The sequence below is a fragment of the Symphalangus syndactylus genome, chromosome 6 (genome assembly GCF_028878055.3).
Source record: "Symphalangus syndactylus isolate Jambi chromosome 6, NHGRI_mSymSyn1-v2.1_pri, whole genome shotgun sequence".
Lineage (NCBI taxonomy): Eukaryota > Metazoa > Chordata > Mammalia > Primates > Hylobatidae > Symphalangus > Symphalangus syndactylus.
The window spans coordinates 57,551,879-57,571,704 of NC_072428.2; the positions used below are offsets into that span (position 1 = coordinate 57,551,879).

Below are 19,826 nucleotides of genomic sequence, written 5' to 3' on the forward strand. Positions count from 1 at the left end.
TTGCTGGCTGCACCCTCCCCCTCCTGGGTTCAAGCAGTTCTCCTGCCTCAGCCTCCCGAGTAGCTGGGATTACAGAGTGCACCACCATGCCCAGCTAATTTTTGTATTTTTAGTAGAGATGGGATTTCACCATGTTGGCCAGGCTGGTCTTGAATTCTTGACCTCAAGTGATCTGCCCACCTCAGCTTCCCAAAATGTTGGTATTACAGGCATGAGCCACCGTGCCCGGCCAATAATTTTAAGCATTGAATTATAAAAAGATGAAAAATTCAATAGGAAAAAGTGGTCAAAGACAAAATTCTCCAAGAAAGATAAAAAATAGCTCACAAGTATAAGAAAAAATATTCAGTTTACTTAATAAGAGAAATGCAGATGAAAACTACACTGATACATTATTTCTCATTTATTAGATGGGCAAAATGTCAGACTCCTGACAACACTCTTTTGGCAAGGCTGTGGGAGAAACAGGCATTCTTCATGCATTGCTGATGAGAACACAAAATTTTTGAAGCTGAATTTGGCAATATCTGACAACTATATATGCATTTATCCTTTGACCCAACAATCACACTTCTAAGAATTTTCTGTGAAGATATGCCATCAACAGTTCAAAATTAAATGTACACAGTTACTGCAGTATTATTTGTAATTACAAAATAATGTGAACAGACTTACGAAAATTGGTTGAATAAACTGGTATATGTACATCATGAGTACTATGAAGATGTAGAAAGGATGAGAAACGTCACTGAACTGATATGGATATGTTAAGTAAATAAAAGATGAGAATGTAAAATAATATTTAAAAAGTTGGTATACAACTTTTTTCCTAGTAAAAAGAAAATATACACATTACTTATTTTTTCAAAAAGAAATAAGATGAACCAGAAAATAATGAAACTGTCTACTGCAGGGGGTGGATAGAAATGGTGTGGAAAAGATAGAGGAGAGAGTGACACTTCTGAGTATGTATGTTTGTATTTTTACTTCAAAAGTATGTTACTATTTCACATATTCAAAAATGTAACTAGATTATCCAGACTAAATCTGAGTAACTTTTGAAATAGTATTCTCATTACATATCCCCAATCTGAAAAGAAAAGAAAACCTCGCTTTGCTACGTTTATTTACTATATGTTTATTGTTGGTAGTGGTATGGGTATAGCAATTTTTTTTATTATTATTATTATTATACTTTAAGTTTTAGGGTACATGTGCACAATGTGCAGGTTTGTTACATATGTATACATGTGCCATGTTGGTGTGCTGCACCCATTAACTCATCATTTAGCATTAGGTATATCTCCTAATGCTATCCCTCCCCCCTCCCCCCACCCCACAACAGTCCTTGGTGTGTGATGTTCCCCTTCCTGTGTCCATGTGTTCTCATTGTTCAATTCCCACCTATGAGTGAGAACATGCAGTGTTTGGTTTTTTGTCCTAGTGATAGTTTGCTGAGAATGATGTTTTCCAGCTTCATCCATGTCCCTACAAAGGACATGAACTCATCCTTTTTTATGCCTGCATAGTATTCCATGGTGTATATGTGCCACATTTTCTTAATCCAGTCTATCAGTGTTGGACATTTGGGTTGGTTCCAAGTCTTTGCCATTGTCTGAAGCTGTCTTTGTGTACATTTTAGGATTTTGTTTTTTGGGGTTGTTTGTTTGTCGTGGTGGTTGTTTTGAGACAGGTTCTCACTCTGCTGCCCAGGCTGGAATGCAGTGGTGCAATCACGGCTCTCTACAGCCTTTACCTCAGGACTCAAGCAATCCTCCCACCTTGGTCTTCCTAGTAGTTGGGACTACAAGCATGCATCACCATGCCTGGTTAATTTTTGTATTTTTTTGTTGAGATGGGGTTTCACCATGTTGCCCAGGCTGGTTTGGAACTCCTGGGCTCAAGCGATTCACTCACATTGGCCTCTCAAAATGCTGAGATTACAGGCTTGACCCATTGCGTTAGAAAAGCAAATGAAAAACTTTTTTTTGATACAGGGTCTTGCTGTGTCACCTAGGCTGGCATGCAATGGTACTATCATAGCTTACTGCAGCCTCAACCTCCCAGGCTGAAGCAATCCTCCCACCTCAGCCTCTGAAGTAGCTGGGACTACAGGTGCGTACCACTACACCTGGCTTACTTATTTATTTATTGGTAAAAACAGGTCTCCCTATGTTGCCCAGGCTGGTCTTGAATTCCTGGCCCCAAGAAATCTTCATGCTTCAGCCTCCCAATGCGTTCAGATTACAGGTGAGCCAGCATGTCTGGCCTTGAAAAATTATATTGATATTGTTAGGAGCTAGGATTCTCACTGTGGAAGAAGGGAGGTACAGATTTGGATGAGCGAAGGCAAGAAAAACCCTGTGGTATTGGATTGGAGTTAGAGGTATCAGCATGTTTTTTGTTTTTTTTTTTTATTGATTTCAAATGCTCTATTGTCTGAAAGGGGCTGGGAGCAATAGCAGCATAGTAGCAATGAACATACCTATTAATAATGCTAGGCTTTGGTTTTTAAGTCTTTCTGCACTGAAAGGAACCAAAACTTCTTGGAGAAGTGGCCAATTTTTGGGCTAAGGCAGGGAAAGTACAAGATAAGCCTGGAACATCTTGTCAGAAAGTAAGAGCTAAAAAAAAAAAAAAAAATGAGGGAATCATGTCAAAATAACACAGAAGGCAGTTTGGCCAAACCAGGACAATCAGAACTTAATAATCTGAAAAATAACAGTAATAAATTTTAACATGTGGTATAAAAAATAATCCATGAGTTCTTATGATTCTAAAAAACAAACAAATGGGGTGAGAAGAGAAAGCTGAAAAAAAGTAGAATGCCAACTAATAAATGTAAACAGAATGATAAAATAACTGATTTAGGCAAGAGTCATCAGTGAATATAAAACTATTGGGTCAGAGTGTGTGGTCAACAAGATAATTACAACTTCACAGTATTTCCTCACAGATTACTCATTATTTACAAAGGGAAGAATGTTAACAGTGGGGAAATCTGGCAGATACCATCTTGTTTTCAAGTAATCAAAGTTAACAGCATTAATAATGGTACATTCAGCCTGGGCAACATAGTGAGACCTTGTCTCTGCAAAACAAAAATCTTTTAAATTAGACAGGCATGGTGGTGCATGCCTGTAGTCTCAACTAGTCAGAAGGCTGAGGCAGGAGGATTCCTTAAGTCCAGGAGGTAGAGGCTGCAGTGAGCCAGGATTGTGCCGCTGCACTCCAGCCTGGGTGACAGAGTGAGATGCTATCTCTAAAAACAAACAAACAAAAACAGAGGTACAAACTGACAGCAGGTTCTTCCTGGTGTGATACACCGAAAAGGAAACATCATTATACAGTATTATTGCCAAAAGTGCTGAATGAAATTAAGAAAATATAACCAGAAAAAAACAAATTGAGGAGCAGTTTATAAAACAACTGTCCTGTGTGCTTCTAAAATGTTAGTGTCATGAAAAACAAATAATTCATCTTGAATTGTTCCAGATTAAAAGAGACATGACAGCTAAATGCAATATGTAATCACAGCTTAGATTCTGGGTTGGGGCATGAGGGGAAGAAGCTCTACAGGGACAATATTGGATGAATCAGTGAAAGTTGAATAAGGACTTTATAATAGACAATAATACTACATTAATGATAAATTTCCTGAATTTACTTATTATCATATGATCATATAAGAGAATGTCCATGCTTAGGAGATACATGCTGAAGTATTTAGAGGTAAAGAGTCATGCTCTCTGCAACTTACTTTCAAATAGTTGAACAACATAACAATGTGTTTATTGCTTTATTTTATATACTTAATTTTTTTTTTTTTAAACAGAGATGGCTTCTCACTATGTTGGCCTAGGTTGGTCTTGAACTCCTGGCCTCAAGCAATCCTCCCACCTCAGCCTCCCAAAGTGCTAGGATTACAGGCATGAGCCACCGCACCCAGCCAACTTTTTAAATATATTGAGAGATAAAGATAAAATGCAAAATGTTAATAATGAATAAACCTAATTTAAGGGTGTATAGGAGTTCATTGTAATACTTTTGTAACTTTTTTTTCTAAATGGGCAATGGTTTAAAATATTTTTAAAATAAAATGTTTAATTGTTTTAAAAGAATTGTTGAACATTTTAAAAGATTTATTGGTATACTATCATCAAATCTAAGTACATGTAGACAATAGTGTGTATAGTCTATAGTATACCAAGCAACTTAGCAATGAATGAGAGTTTTGGAATAAGTAAAGCTAGGAACAGAAGTGGGTAGCGATTATAGGAGTATTTTTCTGACTTAACAATCCTTATCCACCAACTCTTGTGGTAAATGACTTCTTCCTCTGTGCTACTTCTATACCTTATTCTTACTTTTTGGATTGCACTTATATCACTGTATATAGTACTGTCATAATCTGTTTTTAAGTATCTGTCCCTTCTATAAGACGAAGCTTCCTAAAAATGGGGTTGAGTTTTATTCTTCTGGATTTTCTGCATTCAGCAATACCTGGTACAAACTAAACACATGAGAATGTTCGATGGATGAGTGAATGAAAAAAATGAATGCTTTATTTTAAACACCTCTAAACATTAGGCAAATTTTGCTAAAACTTCTTTTCTTATGTTCATGTTTGAATTTTACACTGAGTTAAGTCTCCCCACCAAATATGTGTGTATAAACACACACACACAGAAAGCAGGGAAGAGAAGGGGAGAAGAGAGAGAAACACAACTTCACCTGGAACAGAGATTTTATTTCAAATCAAGGATATTTGCTGAATACCATAACAAGATTTTCAGTTTTTTATTTTTTGACAAAAACCCATAACAACTCCTTAACTGATATGCACTTAGTTGTTGGTGTTGAAAGAGATTTTGTAGAAAGAAGTGGGAATTTTGGCTTTGTGGAGAAATATTTCAGCAACAGACAGTAATTTGTGAGGTTTCTGGTTTACAGCATAGCTTGGGGGGAGGGGGGAGGGGAGAGGGACAGCATTAGGAGATATACCTAATGCTAAATGACGAGTTAATGGGTGCAGCAAAACAACATGGCACATGGATACATATGTAACAAACCTGCACATTGTGCACATGTACCCTAAAACCTAAAGTATAATAATAAAAAATAAATAAATAAAAAATAAATAAATAAAGGATAGAAAAAAAAGAATTTAGTCATTTTAAAATTTATTTGAAAAATATTTACTGAATATCTATTATGTGCTAGTTACAATTCTCAAAACCAATGTTCATTGGAGCTTATAGTCTAGCATGGGAGACAGAAATTAATTAATGTTAATTGTTTATTTATTATTATTTTTTGAGACAGTCTTGCAGTATAGTTTGAAGTCAGGCAATATGATGCCTCCAGCCTGTTCTTTTCACTTGAGGCAATGTGATGCCTCAGCCTTGTTCTTTTCTCTTTCACTTAGGATTGCTTTGGCTATTCTGGCTCTTTTTTGGTTTCATACGAGCTTTAGAATAGGTTTGTTCTAATTTTGTGGAAAATTACGATATTTTGATAGGGATTTCATTGAACCTGTAGATTGATTTGGGCAGTATGATCATTTTAATGATATTAATTCTTCCAATCCATGAGCATGGGATGTTTTCCATTTATTTGTGTCCTCTACAATTTGTTTCATCAGTGTTTTGTAATTTTCCTTGTAGAGCTCTTTTATCTCCTTGGTTAAATATATTTCTAGGTATTTTATTATTATTATTATCATTATCATTATTTAACTATTGTAAATGGGATTGCTTTCCTGATTTGGCCCTCCAATAGATCATTGTTGATTTATAGAAATACTATTGATTTATGTACATTGATTTTGTATCCTGAAACCTTACTGAATTCATTGATCAAATCTGAGAGTTTTTTTGGTGGAGTCTTTAGGATTGTCTGGATATAAGATCATATAGTCAGTAAACAGGGCTAATTTGACTTCTTCTTTTCCAATTTGGATATCTTTTATTTTTTTCTTTTGCCTGATTGCTCTGGTTAGAACTTCCATACTATATTGAAAAAGAGTGGTGAAAGTGAGCATCCTTGTCTTGTTCCAGTTCTTAGAGGGAATGCTTTCAACTTTTCCCCATTAAGTTTGTTGTTGGCTATGGATTTGTTGTATATGGCCTTTATTATATTGATATATGTTCCTTCTATGCCTTGTTGAGGATTTTTGTTATGAAAGGATGTTGATTTTTAATGGATACTTTTTTTGCATCTATTGAGATGATCATATGGTTTTTGTTCTTCATTCTTTTTATGTGATGTTTTGCATTTATTGATTTGCATATGTTGATTTTTGTATTTGCATATATTTGACTATCCTTGCCTCCCTGGGATAAATGCCACTTGATCATGGTGTATTATGTTTTTGATGTGCTGTTGGATTTGATTTGTTAGTATTTTGTTGAGGTTTTTTATGTCTATGTTCATCAGAGATACTGGTCTGTAATTTTCTTTTTTGTTTTTGTGTCCTTGTCTGGTTTTGGTATCATGGTGATTCTGGCTTTGTAGAATTAAGCAGAATTCCCTCCTCCTTGATTTTTTGGGGTAGTTTCAGGAGGATTGGTATTAGTTCTTCTTTGTATGTTTGGTAGAACTCGGCTGTGAATCCATCTAGTCCTAGACTTTGTTTTGTTGGGAGATTTTTTTTGTTTAATCACTGATTCAATCTCACTAGTAATTATTGATCTGTTCAGGAGTTTCATTTCTTCCTGGTTTAATTTGGGGAGGTTGTGTGTTTCCCAGAATTTATCTATTTCCTCTAGGCAGAGTGTATAGTTGTTTATAATAGTCTCTGATGATCTTTTGTATTTTTGTGGTATCAATTGTAATGTCTCCCTTTTCATTTCTGATTGTTTTTGTTTGGATCTTCTCTCTTCTTGGTTAGTCGAGCTGGTGGTTTATCAATTTTATTTATCTGTTCAAAGAACCAACTTTTCATTTTGTTGATCCTTTGCTTTTTTTGTTTGTTTGTTTCATTTATTTCTGCTCTTTGTTATTTCTTTTCTTCTGCTAACTTTGGGTTTGGTTTGTTCTTGTTTTTCTAGTTCCTTGAGGTGTGACATGAATTGTTAATTTATGATCTTTCTGCTTTTTTGATGTAGGGATTTAATGCTATCAACTTCCCTCTTAGCACTGCTTTTGCTGTATACCACCAGTTTGGGTGTGTTGTTTAGATTTTCATTTATTTCAAAAGATTTTAAAATTTCTATCTTCCTGCCTTCATTGGCCTAGCGATCATTCAGAAGCATGTTGTTTAATTTCTGTGTGTTTGTATAGTTTGCAGAGTTCCTTTGGTAGTGATTTCTAGCTTTATTCCACTGTGATCTGAGAAGATACTTAATACGATTTTGATTTTTTAAAAAATTTTAAGACTTATTTTGTGGCCTAACATGGTATATCTTATACAGTGTTCCATGTGCTGATGAAAATAATATATATTCTGTAGTTGTTGGATAGAATGTTCTGTAAATATCTGTTAAGTCCATTTGGTCTAAAGTCCAATGTTTCTATGTTAATTTTATCTTGATGATCTATCTAGTGCTGTGAGTGATGTGTTGAAGACCCCCCCCACTATTATCATATTGCTGTATACTTCTTTCTTTAGGTCTAATAATACTTATTTTGTGAATTTGGGTGCTCTGATGTTGGGTGCATATATATTTAAGATTTTCATATTCTCTTGCAGAATTGATACCTTTATCATTATGTGATGACCTTCGTCTTTTTTTTTTTTTTTTACTGTTTTTGGTTTAAAGTCTATTTTATCTGTTACAAGTATAGTTATTCCTGCGCACTTTCGATTTCTGTTTTCATAGAATGTCTTTTTCCATCTCTTTACTTTCAGTCTGTATGTGTCTTTACAGGTAAGGTGAGTTTCTTGTGTGTAGATATAGCTGGATCATGCTTTCTAAAATCCATTCTGTCAATCTATATATTTTAAGTGGATCATTTAATCCATTTACATTCAAGGTTAATATTGATATGTGAGGCTTTGTTCCTGTCCATTGTTAATTGTTTTCTAGTTGTCTTTTTGTCTTTGTGGTTTAATGAACTTCTATTGTGTTCCTATTTGATTCTTTTCCTCCTTTGTGCAATTGTTTTATAAGACTTACAAGTTTTATATTTTCATGTGTTTTCAGGATGGTGATTATTGACCTTTCGTTTCCATGTTTAAGACTCCTTTGAGCATTTCCTGAAGGACCAGTCTAGTGGTAACAAATTCTCTCAGTGTTTGCTTCTCTGGGAAAGACTTTATTTTGCCTCCATTTGTGAAATTTATTCTGGCAGGATATAAAATTTTTGGCTGATTCTTTTTTTCTTTCAGCACTTTGATAATCCCATTCCATTCTCTTCTGGCCTGTAAGGTTTCTGTTAGAAAGTCTGCTGTTAGTTTGATGGGGTTTCCTTTATAGGTGACTAGATACTTTTCTCTTACTAATTTTAAAATTCTTTCTTTTACTTTGACTTTTGACATTCTGAATATAATATGCCATAGTGATGTCCTCTTTGCAGTGTATTTGCCTGGGGATTGCTGGGCCTCCTGAATCTGGATGTCTAACTCTCTTGCTTGACTTGGGAAGTTTTTATTGACTGTTTCCTTAAATATGTTTTCTGAACTTTTTGATCTCTCTTCCCCATTGGAATACTGATAATTTATAAGTTCAGTCACTTTATGTAGTCCCAGATATCTTGAAGGCTTTGTTCATTCTTTTTTATTATTTTTCCCCTATTTTTGTCTGATTGGATTATTTCAAAAGACCTGTCTTCAAGCTCCGAGATTCTTTCTTCTGCTTGGTCTAGTCTATTATTGAAGCTTTTAAATGTATTTTGTTTTTTTTTTCCAATGAATTTTTCATTTCCAGAATTTCTGTTTGGTTTTTGTTTAAGATATTTATCTCCTTGGTAAATTTCTCATTTATATCCTGAATTGATTTTCTGATTTATTTGTATTGGTTCTCACATTTCTCTTGTATCTCATGGAGCTTCTTCAAAATCAATATTTTGAATTTTTTATCTGGCATTATTTTTGGTTGGGATCTGGTGCTGGACCACTGTTGTGGTCCTCTGATGGTGTCAGTTTCCTGCTTGTTCATGTTTCCCATGTCTTTCCATTGATATCTAAACATCTGGTTTAGTATTCACTTGTTCCAATTTTTTGAAATTGCTTTTGTAGGGCAGAATTTTTTCCTGAAGATAGATATATGTTGTTGGTTGAATAGGATGCTTTGGCTTTGATTTTGGGTGCCTGCAGTAGTGTGATCTTTATAAGACTTCTTTGGCGGTACACAGGTTCAGTGGTATCTGTTATTTCCTCTATGGCTTAGGGTATAGTTAGCTGAGGCTGTGGGGAAGTTTTGCTGGGGGCTTGGGCACCTGCTGAGCCAGTATTCACACCCCGCTGGTGGCAGAAGTAGGCTGTCTGTTTTTAGTCTCCAAAGCAGCATACACTGGCACCAGTGTTAGTGGGTCCTGGAGGGCTGATTCTTGGGCCTGCACTTCACTTGCTTACAAGCTAGTAGTGGAAGTACAGCTTCCAGGTATGTGGGCAGGTATGTGGGCAGGTATCCTGGGCAGCTGGTGTGATATGGGTAACGGCAATAGTGGTAGTGGAGCAATCCACTGGGAGCCAAGTGGTCTTTGTCGGTGTTGCTAGTAGCTGTGATGGGTTGGGCAGGCTAGTCCTCAGTCCCGCAGCTGCCTCAAACAGGGTGATAGGTATTGTCCTAGTTATGAGCAGGAGAGTCTGTTTTCCCTGTGCCTCCCTCGGCTGCTTGGTGGTTGCAGCCGGGTAGCCTCAAACTCAGTCTGAGGGCACAGCCTTGCATTAAACTCTCAAAATGGTGCTAGCAGGAGCCTGTGACCAGCAAGGTCCCTCTCAGGTGCGTAGCATGGGCAAGTGTGAGGAGTGTGTTCTGCACAAGTCTCAGTCTCACAGCAGTCTGTAGCAGAGCAGTGGGTATTATCCTTGATACATGTAAGACAGCCTGATTTCCCTGTCCCTCCTCAGCCAGGCAGGAGATGCAGCCTTATCAGCTCGAACTGAGCCAAAGGGCAAGGCACAGCCCAGCATTAAACTTTCTAAACGATGCCTTGGACCTGCGACCCAGGAGGGAAGGGTGCATCCTAGGAAGGCAGCATGGGCAAGAAGCTGTGGGGAATACGATCTGCTTGAGTCTCAGTTTCACAGCAGTCTGCATGCAGCAGGATGGTGGGTATTGTCCTAAGCATGAATAGGAGAGCTTAGTTTCTCTGTCACTCCTTGGCCAGGTGGTGGCTGCAGCCACATCAGCCCAAACTCAGCCTGAAGGTGGAGCACAGCCCAGCATTAAACTCAATATGGTGCCTAGGGTCGGGACTAGGTAGGGCAGGGCCCCTTCCAGGTAAGCAGTGTGAGCCAGAGGCTCTGGAGAGTGTGGTCCACAGTAGCCCCAAGCAGGGCAGTAAGGACCCTCCCAGAGGTATATGGGAGCACCCTCCCCTCCTTGAAGCCGTGTAGCATGAGCAGCTTCATCTGTAGATTCCTGGTATCTAGGCTGTCACAATGGCATTTAGCCAGCGCTGGCCTAGGCTTGGATGCCTGTGGGATTTCACGTTGATTCCCTTTCTGGAGCAACATCTCTGGGCAATCTCCAGGTAGCTTTCTGTGTCAGGCCTGAGGCCCACAAAGGTTGAGGGGTACTCCCTAGCCAAGATTGTAAAAGCCCATTTTGGAGTGTGAAACTCAGAGGGTTTCTCTCTTCTTGCCTTTCTACATCCAGGACCCTCTCCAGGCTTTCAGTCAGTCCCTGGCTAGGCAAGTTGCCTTGAACCCTCTCTTTATTCACTTTTGGTGCATCTTGTCACTTCTATAGTGAATCCTCGTGTTCTCTCCTAGACAATCTGTTTGAAAGGTATCTGCTTACTATTCTGGTTCCTCTCTGCGGAGGAGATACACACTACCTGTGTCTTGTCAGTCATCTCTCCCTCTTTTCCTTCAAAGTGCCTGATATTCTTAGGTACTGGCAATGAAAATATGAACAACACACCTTCCCTGAGCCAGAGGAATTTATGACAGTTCCCAAGAGGAGAGGATACACTACACTATGCAGGGCCTCATGGGGAAGCACCAGGACCCAAAGTGATTTTCATCAGAAAAGGACCATTGGAAATTCTTTGCATGGAGCAAGCTTAATTAAGTTTAGTGTGATCATATCTATAGTCTGTCACTGCCAGAGTAAATAAAAGTCATCTTAAGTGATCTTAACAACATTTTACCTCTTATCAAGGAGAAATTGAGTGGATGCTTTAACATACTACATCCTGGTCTAATAGACTTTTAAATTGTAGCAATTACACTTAGTATTGAAATAGGCATCAAATCAATGTACCATGGAAAGGATTTTTGGAAATCATTTTACAGCTTGCTTAGTAGCTCATTTATTTCCCCCTCTTTTTTTTAGTCCAATTTGCCAAAAATATTAGTGACCTCCTGTTTTTTAATCTGATAAATAGTAACATTGAAGAAAAATTTGGGGAAAGCAATGAAAAATATTCATAATCCCATCATCCAACAGAAATAATATTTTTATTTTTTGGTTAATAGTTCCAGTACTTGTGCATATGGAAGTATGATTTTCAGATAACTACATTTTGAATAAACATGTTTAACCTAGTAGCCCAAACCCAGGGACAGGACCAATCAGAGATGCAGAAACCACAGATAGCTAAGTAGCCCATGTAGTCGGTGAACAGGAAATGAAATGAGATGGCCAGGTACGTAGCTTGGTAGAATTGCCTAAGACGGAAAGCAGACAGCTGCAGTGGCTCTTCATGTGGTTCCTATAGGCCTCAGTTGTGGCTTGTGTTTCACAGGGTTTTAGGCTGGAGCTAGAATAAGACAATAATTGAATAACAAATTATTTTCTAAGAAAAAAGGTGTAAAAGATTGTAACATCTAGTCTCATTTTTGCTATTACCATGTATGTTATTGCTGTAGCTCCATTCTGGCTCTCTCTCTCTCTCTCTCTCTCTCTCTCTCTCTCTCTCTCTCTCTGTGTGTGTGTGTGTGTGTGTGTGTGTGTGTGTGTAGGTGTGTAGGTTACTATAATAAGGTTACATACTAGTTAAAAAATAAATTAGAGAATGATCTGTTCCCTTGAGGGTAGATGGGGAACAATTTAAAAAGTTCTTTTTAAATAGCCTAAATGGCTTCTTATCAGTATAATGATAAACTCCAAACTTCTTAGGACAACTTTCCAAGCTTCATGCTTTCAATTACTGCACTCTACTACCCTTCTAATATGATAGTGCATTTTGTTTCTATTGTGAATGCTGTCTTCACTTGGAAAGCTACAGCCATGCATGCCCTGGAAGTCATAGTTGGCATTGTTTTGATAGTACTAATAACACTAAAACCTCTGAATATGTAGCTTTTATATCATATACCAGGCTGCTGATGCCTTGACACTTTATAGAAACATGACCTTCTTCTTGTATCATGTATTCTAGGTCCCTTCTTATGCATTATGGTAAACCATGATGTGATTTAAAAGAAACTTGTAACTCTTGGGCTTTTAAATTTCTGTCATGGCAAATAAGCTAACTTGCTTCCAAAATCTAATTATGTCATCTTTGTACGTGAATTTTTCATAGCTTGAGTTAGACTAGAAAATAAAATTCATTGATATCTATTGTATGCCAGACACATGGTAGATAATCCTCATAGCAACCTTTCATGACAAATATTATCCTTATTTTATAGCTAGGGCAACTGAGTCTCAAAGAGATTTAAGCAGCTTTCTACAGTTGGTAAGTAATAAGTGATAAATCTGGGATTCTAGTCTAGGTCTGATGCCAAAACCCTTGTACACTATTTCCATTGTGATCAGATGAGTCAAAATAAATGTGTGTCAGAGCCTATTTGTGTTTTATTGTAACCTTGAAAAACTTTGGCTGGTAGTTTGCCAAGATATCTTAATCCAGAGGTTCCAACTGAGTGAAATTCTATTATACACTTGAGAAACTCTTAAAACTATAGTAAAGTGTGAATATGAACATCTAATTAGAAGATGGAAATGGTACCCTGACCTTCTTGTTCCAATTTCATTTCTGTTTTGATTGTATCTGTCTTCACTTTGGACATGACCATATGGGGAAACGTATCCCTATTACTTATTTTGTGGAGTGTGCTGGATAATTTCTACAGATATGAATTTTATATTAACTTTGATGTCACAAACAAGCAAGTCAAATGCAGCTCTTCATCATCATGAAATGTTGGCTAAAAGAGTCACCCTAATATTAATAAAATGTTTTATTCTTCATGTGACTAAATCAGTGTGCATGCAAGAAGAAGAAAGAAAAAATGCTTAGATTCCTTTTTTAAATTATCTCCAGAATTTCTAATTTTTATAAATTAAGGACCAATAAATCCCATTTTGTTTTCACACATTTGACATTTGTTCCTTTGACTTAAATAACTTCTCCACTCTTTATTTTCCTATTTGTGGTGATTTGAATAATTTTTCAGAAAAGATGTACTTTCTGATAAATTGTAGTGTGTCAATAATGAAAACTGTTCTACGGTGTTAAACTTCACCTGTTCTCCAGCCCTGCCTACCTCTTTCTATTCAACCATTTTCTGTTTAAGTGAGATCACCTATTTGAAAATCTATATTCCTTAGCGCATGGGTTCTAATCTGGACTCTGTCTGCCTTGCTAGGTTCGTCTTCCGTAACTCTCCCACATATACCCAGCAGTTCAGCTGTATCAAACTACTTGCTGTTTCAGTACCATATATATTTTCACATTTCTGCCTTTAACCTTCTTTGTCTGATGAACTCTGCATAGCTATCACTTAGGACTCTGCTTTCTCTAAAAGCCGCCTTTTAAATCTTCCTCAGTCTCCTGCTAGGATCAGATGACTTTTCTGCTCTCCCACAGAATACAGTGCATAATATAGCATTTAGTGCACCATATTGTAATTATCTGTGTACTTCCTAACTTTCTCCTAATATGCCTTAGAAGTCAAGAGGGAAAGCGGTAGAATATGAGGTTAGAGAGATTTGGGCACGAGCTAGATCACACAGGGCCTCACCATAAGCCAGAGTCTAAAGTTTATTCTAAGAGCAATGGAAAGCCAATGGAGGGTTTTAAACAGGAGAGTGACATGACATGATCATATATATATATATATATATACACATACACACACACACATATATATTTACACATATAAGTGTGTGTGTATGTATATTTATATCTAAATATAGATATAGATTTGAAGCAGGATCTCACTCTGTCACCCTGGCTGGAGAGCAGTGGCACAATCATGGCTCACTGCAGCCTCAAATCTCCTAGGTTCAAGTGATCCTGCCACCTCAGCCTCCCTTGTAGCTGGGACCATAGGTGTGCACCACCACACCAAGCTAATTTTTTACATTTTTTGTACAGACATTGTGTCACTATGTTGCCCAGGCTGAGCTGGTCTCAAAGTCATCGGCTCACGCAATCCTCCCTTGGCCTCCGAAAGTTGTAGGATTACAGGCGTAAGCCACCATGCCAGGCCCAGAATTTACAAAGGAAGAAAAAAATTCCAAAGTTGATTTGGAGATTTTCTCTTGATAGCCTTGTTATAACCACAGAAAGTATGTTTTGTTGAGAGAAAGATAATATGGATGATGTTTTCTGTCTTTTCCTGAATTTACTAAGATCTAAAAATTATACTTGCCCTCATTTTTCTTCCCATCTAATGAAAATATGTTTGATTCTAAATATGTGCCTTATATTTGCACTTCTGCCTTTTGAATTATTTTATTTGGTTCCTCTAATTTTGTCTTGATTCATATCCTTACCATGAAATGATCCTCTCCTAAGTTTTGCATCAGCCCTGACTTTTTTAAATTTATATACTAAAATCAGAGGTTCTAAAGTGCCTGTATCTTATCAAAAACAATTTTATGTACAGCCTTAAGTTACAACTTATTTTTTATCACAAGATTCATAAATAAAAGTCTTAACTGGAATAAATTATGCAGCAATTGCTAACTTTGGTGGGATATTTTTATTGCTTTTTTTTTTTTTTTTTTTTTTTTTTTTTTTTTTGAGACGGAGTCTCGCTCTGTCGCCCAGGCTGGAGTGCAGTGGCGCAATCTCGGCTCACTGCAAGCTCCGCCTCCTGGGTTCATGCCATTCTCCTGCCTCAGCCTCTCCGAGTAGCTGGGACTACAGGCGCCCGCCACCACGCCCGGCTAACTTTTTGTATTTTTAGTAGAGACGGGGTTTCACCGTGGTCTCGATCTCCTGACCTCGTGATCCGCCCGCCTCGGCCTCCCAAAGTGCTGGGATTACAAGCGTGAGCCACCGCGCCCGGCCTTTTATTGCTCTTTTACTTTTGTGTCTTGCTGATTTTTATAGCTAGAAGGGTTTTTTACTCTCCCCTTTCCCATTAAAACATCATAGTATTCCCTTGAAGTGGATATAGTCAACATGATGAAACATTTTAAGAAGCTCACAATAGCAGTGTTGATCCTCTTGGTCTTCTTTTCTTTCCAGTATTTTAATGTGTCTGGAGAACATTTGAGTTCATCATTGACTAGAGAGAAAGTGACCAAAATGCTTTCTGAATTCTCCCTTGATTTCTTATTAAATGTGGAGATGTGACTGAGTTTCCCCCATCTGGTTCACTTTAGAGAGCTAATTTCAGGCACCTTATTTTATTTTTCCCCCTTCCTTCTCTCCTCCTGCCCTATTTCTTGTGAAATGCTGGATTATCAAAGGACAAGGGAAAAAAATCAGCCATTCATCAAATACCTAGTAAGTGTTCTCTATATGCCTGGCACTGGGCTAGTTTCTGGTGACAGTGAACTGTGGAGACCTAGACTATGCCTTTATGAACCTTAGAATCCAACAGTGATCTTTGGCTTTTCATGGGCAACCGTCATTGACAGCCCTTTAAAATACATGTACCAGGGCACCCACTGAATCAGAAGCTTCTGGACTGGCCTAGCATTTTAAAAGCTGTATGGCCAAAACAGTATGATCCAAAAGCTGATAACTACTGGCCTTATCAAACATTATTTCTTGGATGCATTGTATAGTAGACTTAACTGGAGAGGAAGCAGAGAAACACTTGACTTAGGAGATGGCACTTAAAATGGATCTAGGATACACACTGAAGTATTAAGGAGTAAAAGGACATGATGTATCAATTTACTTATAAATGTTCAGAAAAAATATTATAAATATATACACACACACACACATATATATATATGAAAATTAGCCAGATGATAAAAATTGGTGAATCTGAACCAATATGTAGAACATATACAAGAATTCACTATACTATTCTTTCTTTTTTTTTTGAGATGGAGTCTCGCTCCATCACCTAGGCTGGAGTGCAGTGGCACAATCTCGGCTCACTGCAACCTCCACCTCCCAGGTTCAAGGGATTCTCCTGCCTCAGCCTCCCGAGGAGCTGGGACTACAGGTGCCTGCCACCACACCGGCTAATTTTTGTATTTTTAGTAGAGACAGGGTTTCACTAAGTTGGCCAGGCTGGTCTCGAACTCCTGACCTCATGATCTGCCTGCCGTGGCCTCTCAAAGTGCTGGGATTACAGGCGTGAGCCCCTGTGCCCATCTGCTATACTATTCTTTCAACATTTCTGTAAGTTGAAATTACTTCAAAAGAAAAAAATTGAAAGAAACAAAAAGCAAACAAGAAAATGGCTGTAGAAGTTTTGTAAGATTTCTTTTTTTTTTTTTTTAGACAGAGTCTCATTCTGTCACCCAGGCTGGAGTGCAGTGGCACAATCTCAACTCACTGTAAACTCCGCCTCCCGGGTTAAGCAATTCTCCTGCCTCAGCCTCCCAAGTAGCTGCAACTACAGGTGCTTGTCACCATGCCCAGCTAATTTTTGTATTTTTAGTAAAGTGAGGGTTTCACCATGTTGGCCAGGCTGGTCTCAAACTCCTGACCTCAAGTGATCTGCCCACCTCAGCCTCCCAAAGTGCTGGGATTACAGGTGTGAGCCACCACACCCAGCCATGAAGTTGCATAAGATTTCAATAAACAGAGAGATAGGTTGGGGGCAAGTGGGATTGAACAATGGAAAGAGTAAGTATTCCAAGCAGAAGTGACAGAATGAGCACAGGATGCGCAAAGGCAAAGCAGACTCGAGTTAATGGTGTGAGATCAGAGACCAAAGGCAATCAATCAGCTGTGACTGAACTACAAGCTACAGTGGAAGAAATCAGCGGAGCCAGATTATGAAGCTCCATGTATGCCTTGCAAGGAATTTATTCATTATTTAAGCTAGCAGTTAAAGCAGGATGCACACACTACAGGGAGTGAGAAAAATCCTTTGGAATGCAGGAAGAAAACTCTTTAACTTCTATTTGTGGCTGGGTGCAGTGGCTTACACCTGTAATCCCAGCACTTTGGGAAGCCGAGGTGGGTGGATTACTCAAGGTCAGGAGTTCGAGGCCAGCCTGGCCAACATGGCGAAACCCCGTCTCTACTAAAAATACAAAAATTAGCTGGGCATGGTGGTGGGTGCCTGTAATCCCAGCTACTCAGGAGGCTGATGCAGGAGAATTGCTTGAACCTGGGAGGCGGAGGTTGCAGTGAGCCAAGATTGCACCATTGCACTCCAGCCTGGGTGACAGAGTGAGACTCTGTCTCAAAAAACAAAACAAAACAAGACAAAAAAACTTCTATTTGTATATAGTTACTTCTTTACCTTTTTAAAAATTTATATTTTATGTGTTTTAAAATGTATAGTATCTTGGCACCACAGTTTGTATCCAGTTGACAAATAAATATATGGGGTTGCTTTAAAATGTTTTTGATATTGAAATTGGAAAACTAGTCTTTAGACATTTTCCTGCCTTGTAACCAGTGATATTTTTAAAATGCAAAACTGATTATGTCAATTCCTATGTGTATTTGTCATTTTTTAACAACTGTACTTTCTCCTTAGGATAAAGTCCAAATCTGAATCAGATTTTAACATGGCTTTAAAGGTTCTTCTTCTTTTTTTTTTTTTTGAGATGGAGTTTTGCTCTTGTCGCCCAGGCTAGAGTGCAATGGCGTGATCTTGGCTCACCGCAACCTCCGCCACCCAGGTTCAAGCGATTCTCCTGCCTCAGCCTCCCGAGTAGCTGGGATTACAGGTTTGCACCACCACGCCTGGCTGATTTTGTATTTTTAGTAGAGACGGGGTTTCACCATGTTGGTCAGGCTGGTCTCGAACTCCCGACCTCAGGTGATCCACCCACCTCGGCCTCCCAAAATGCTGGGATTACAGGTGTGAGCCACCACACCCGGCCTAAAAGTTCTTCTTAATCTATTTTCTATAAACCATGCATGCAAATTTCATCATTGGATCTCTACACCAAGTTGTTCATGGCTTAAGCCAAACTCTTTTAGTTCTTCAAATGCATGAACTTTGCCTTTATTCTAGATGACTCTTCTACATAGAATGATCTCATTTTTTAAAAAAATTCTTTGATCTGGTTAACTTTAATTTATTCTTCAAATTCTAGCTTAAGTGTTACTTTCTAAGACAGCCCTCTTTTGACCCCCTAGACAAGGTAATAACATTACTCTTTGCATAGATTCCCATAGCTCTATAACTCCCCTTTATGTTTTTTTGTTTGGTGGTTTGGTTGGGGCTTTTTTGTCTGTTTTTTTTTGTTTTTTGTTTTTTTGACAAGATTTCACTCTGTCACCCAGGCTGGAGTGCAGTGGCCAATCATGGCTCACTGCAGCCTCGACCTCCCAGGCTCAAGTGATCCTCCCACCTCAGCCTCCCAAGTAGCTGTGACTACAGGACTATGCCATCACACCCAGTTAACCTTCTGTATGCTTTGTAGAGACAAAGATTCTCTGTGTTGGGCAGGCTGGTGTCAAACTCCTGAGCTCAAGGGATCTACCCACCTTGGCCTCCCAAAGTCCTGGGATTACAGGTGTGAGTCACCATACCCAGCCCCCTTTTGGTATTTTTAATGGTTTGTTTAAAGTTCTGAGACAGGAACCATATTTCTCTTGTACACTCACTTATCCCAGTGGAAATGCTTGGAGTATTAAGTACATAGTAAATATTTATTGAAAACAAATGGGGTCCTTGTTAAGGAGATACTAATCAAAATGATAATGAAATACCACTTCACATCCACTAGGATGGCTGTAATCACAAAGACAGCCAGTGATAAATATTGGCCAGATGTGGAGAAATTAGTATATTGCTGATGGGAATATAAGATGGTACAGACACTCTGAAAAACACTTCCTCAAAATACTAAACCATGTGACCCAGAAATCTCACTCCAAAGTGTATATGAATGAATGAAATAAAAACATATGTCCACCTAAAAATTTGTATATAAGTGTTCACAGCAGCACTATTCATAATAGTGAAAATGTAGAAACAACCTAAATGTCTTTTTTAGCTCGGGGTGCCATAACAAAATACCATAGACTGGGTGGCTTAAGCAACACACATTTATTTCTCACAGTTCTGGAGGCTTGGAAGTCCAAGATCAAGGTGGCATTTAATTTGGTTCCTGGTGAGGAACCAAAACCAAAAAACGTCTCCTTCCTGGCTTGCAGACGGTCACTTTCTTGCTGTGTCTCATGTGGCCTTCCCTCTGTCTGTGCTGTGGAAAGAGAAGAAGCAAGCTTCAGTGTCTTACTCTTATAAGGGCACTAATCCCATCCTGGGGACCCCACACCCACATGACCTCATCTAAACCTAATTAACTCCCAAAGGTCTCACCTCCAGATAGCATCACATTAGGGGCTAGAGCTTCAACATATGAACTGGGGAGTGGGGG

At 38.3% G+C, this 19,826-nt stretch overlaps 1 protein-coding gene across 11 annotated transcripts in view; it reads left to right on the forward strand.

The window, feature by feature from the left end:
• ACER3 (alkaline ceramidase 3) overlaps positions 1-19,826 on the forward strand; it is a 156,625-nt gene that overhangs the window by 64,565 nt on the left and 72,234 nt on the right. For 5 of the 11 annotated variants that reach the window (XM_063641395.1, XM_063641396.1, XM_063641399.1 and 2 more), the window contains one exon: positions 18,042-18,164. The exons of the other annotated variants lie outside the window; for them this stretch is intronic. In XM_063641395.1, the coding sequence (XP_063497465.1) occupies positions 18,042-18,164 (123 nt within the window). The remainder of the gene's footprint in view (positions 1-18,041; positions 18,165-19,826) is intronic. 11 annotated transcript variants of the gene reach the window in all.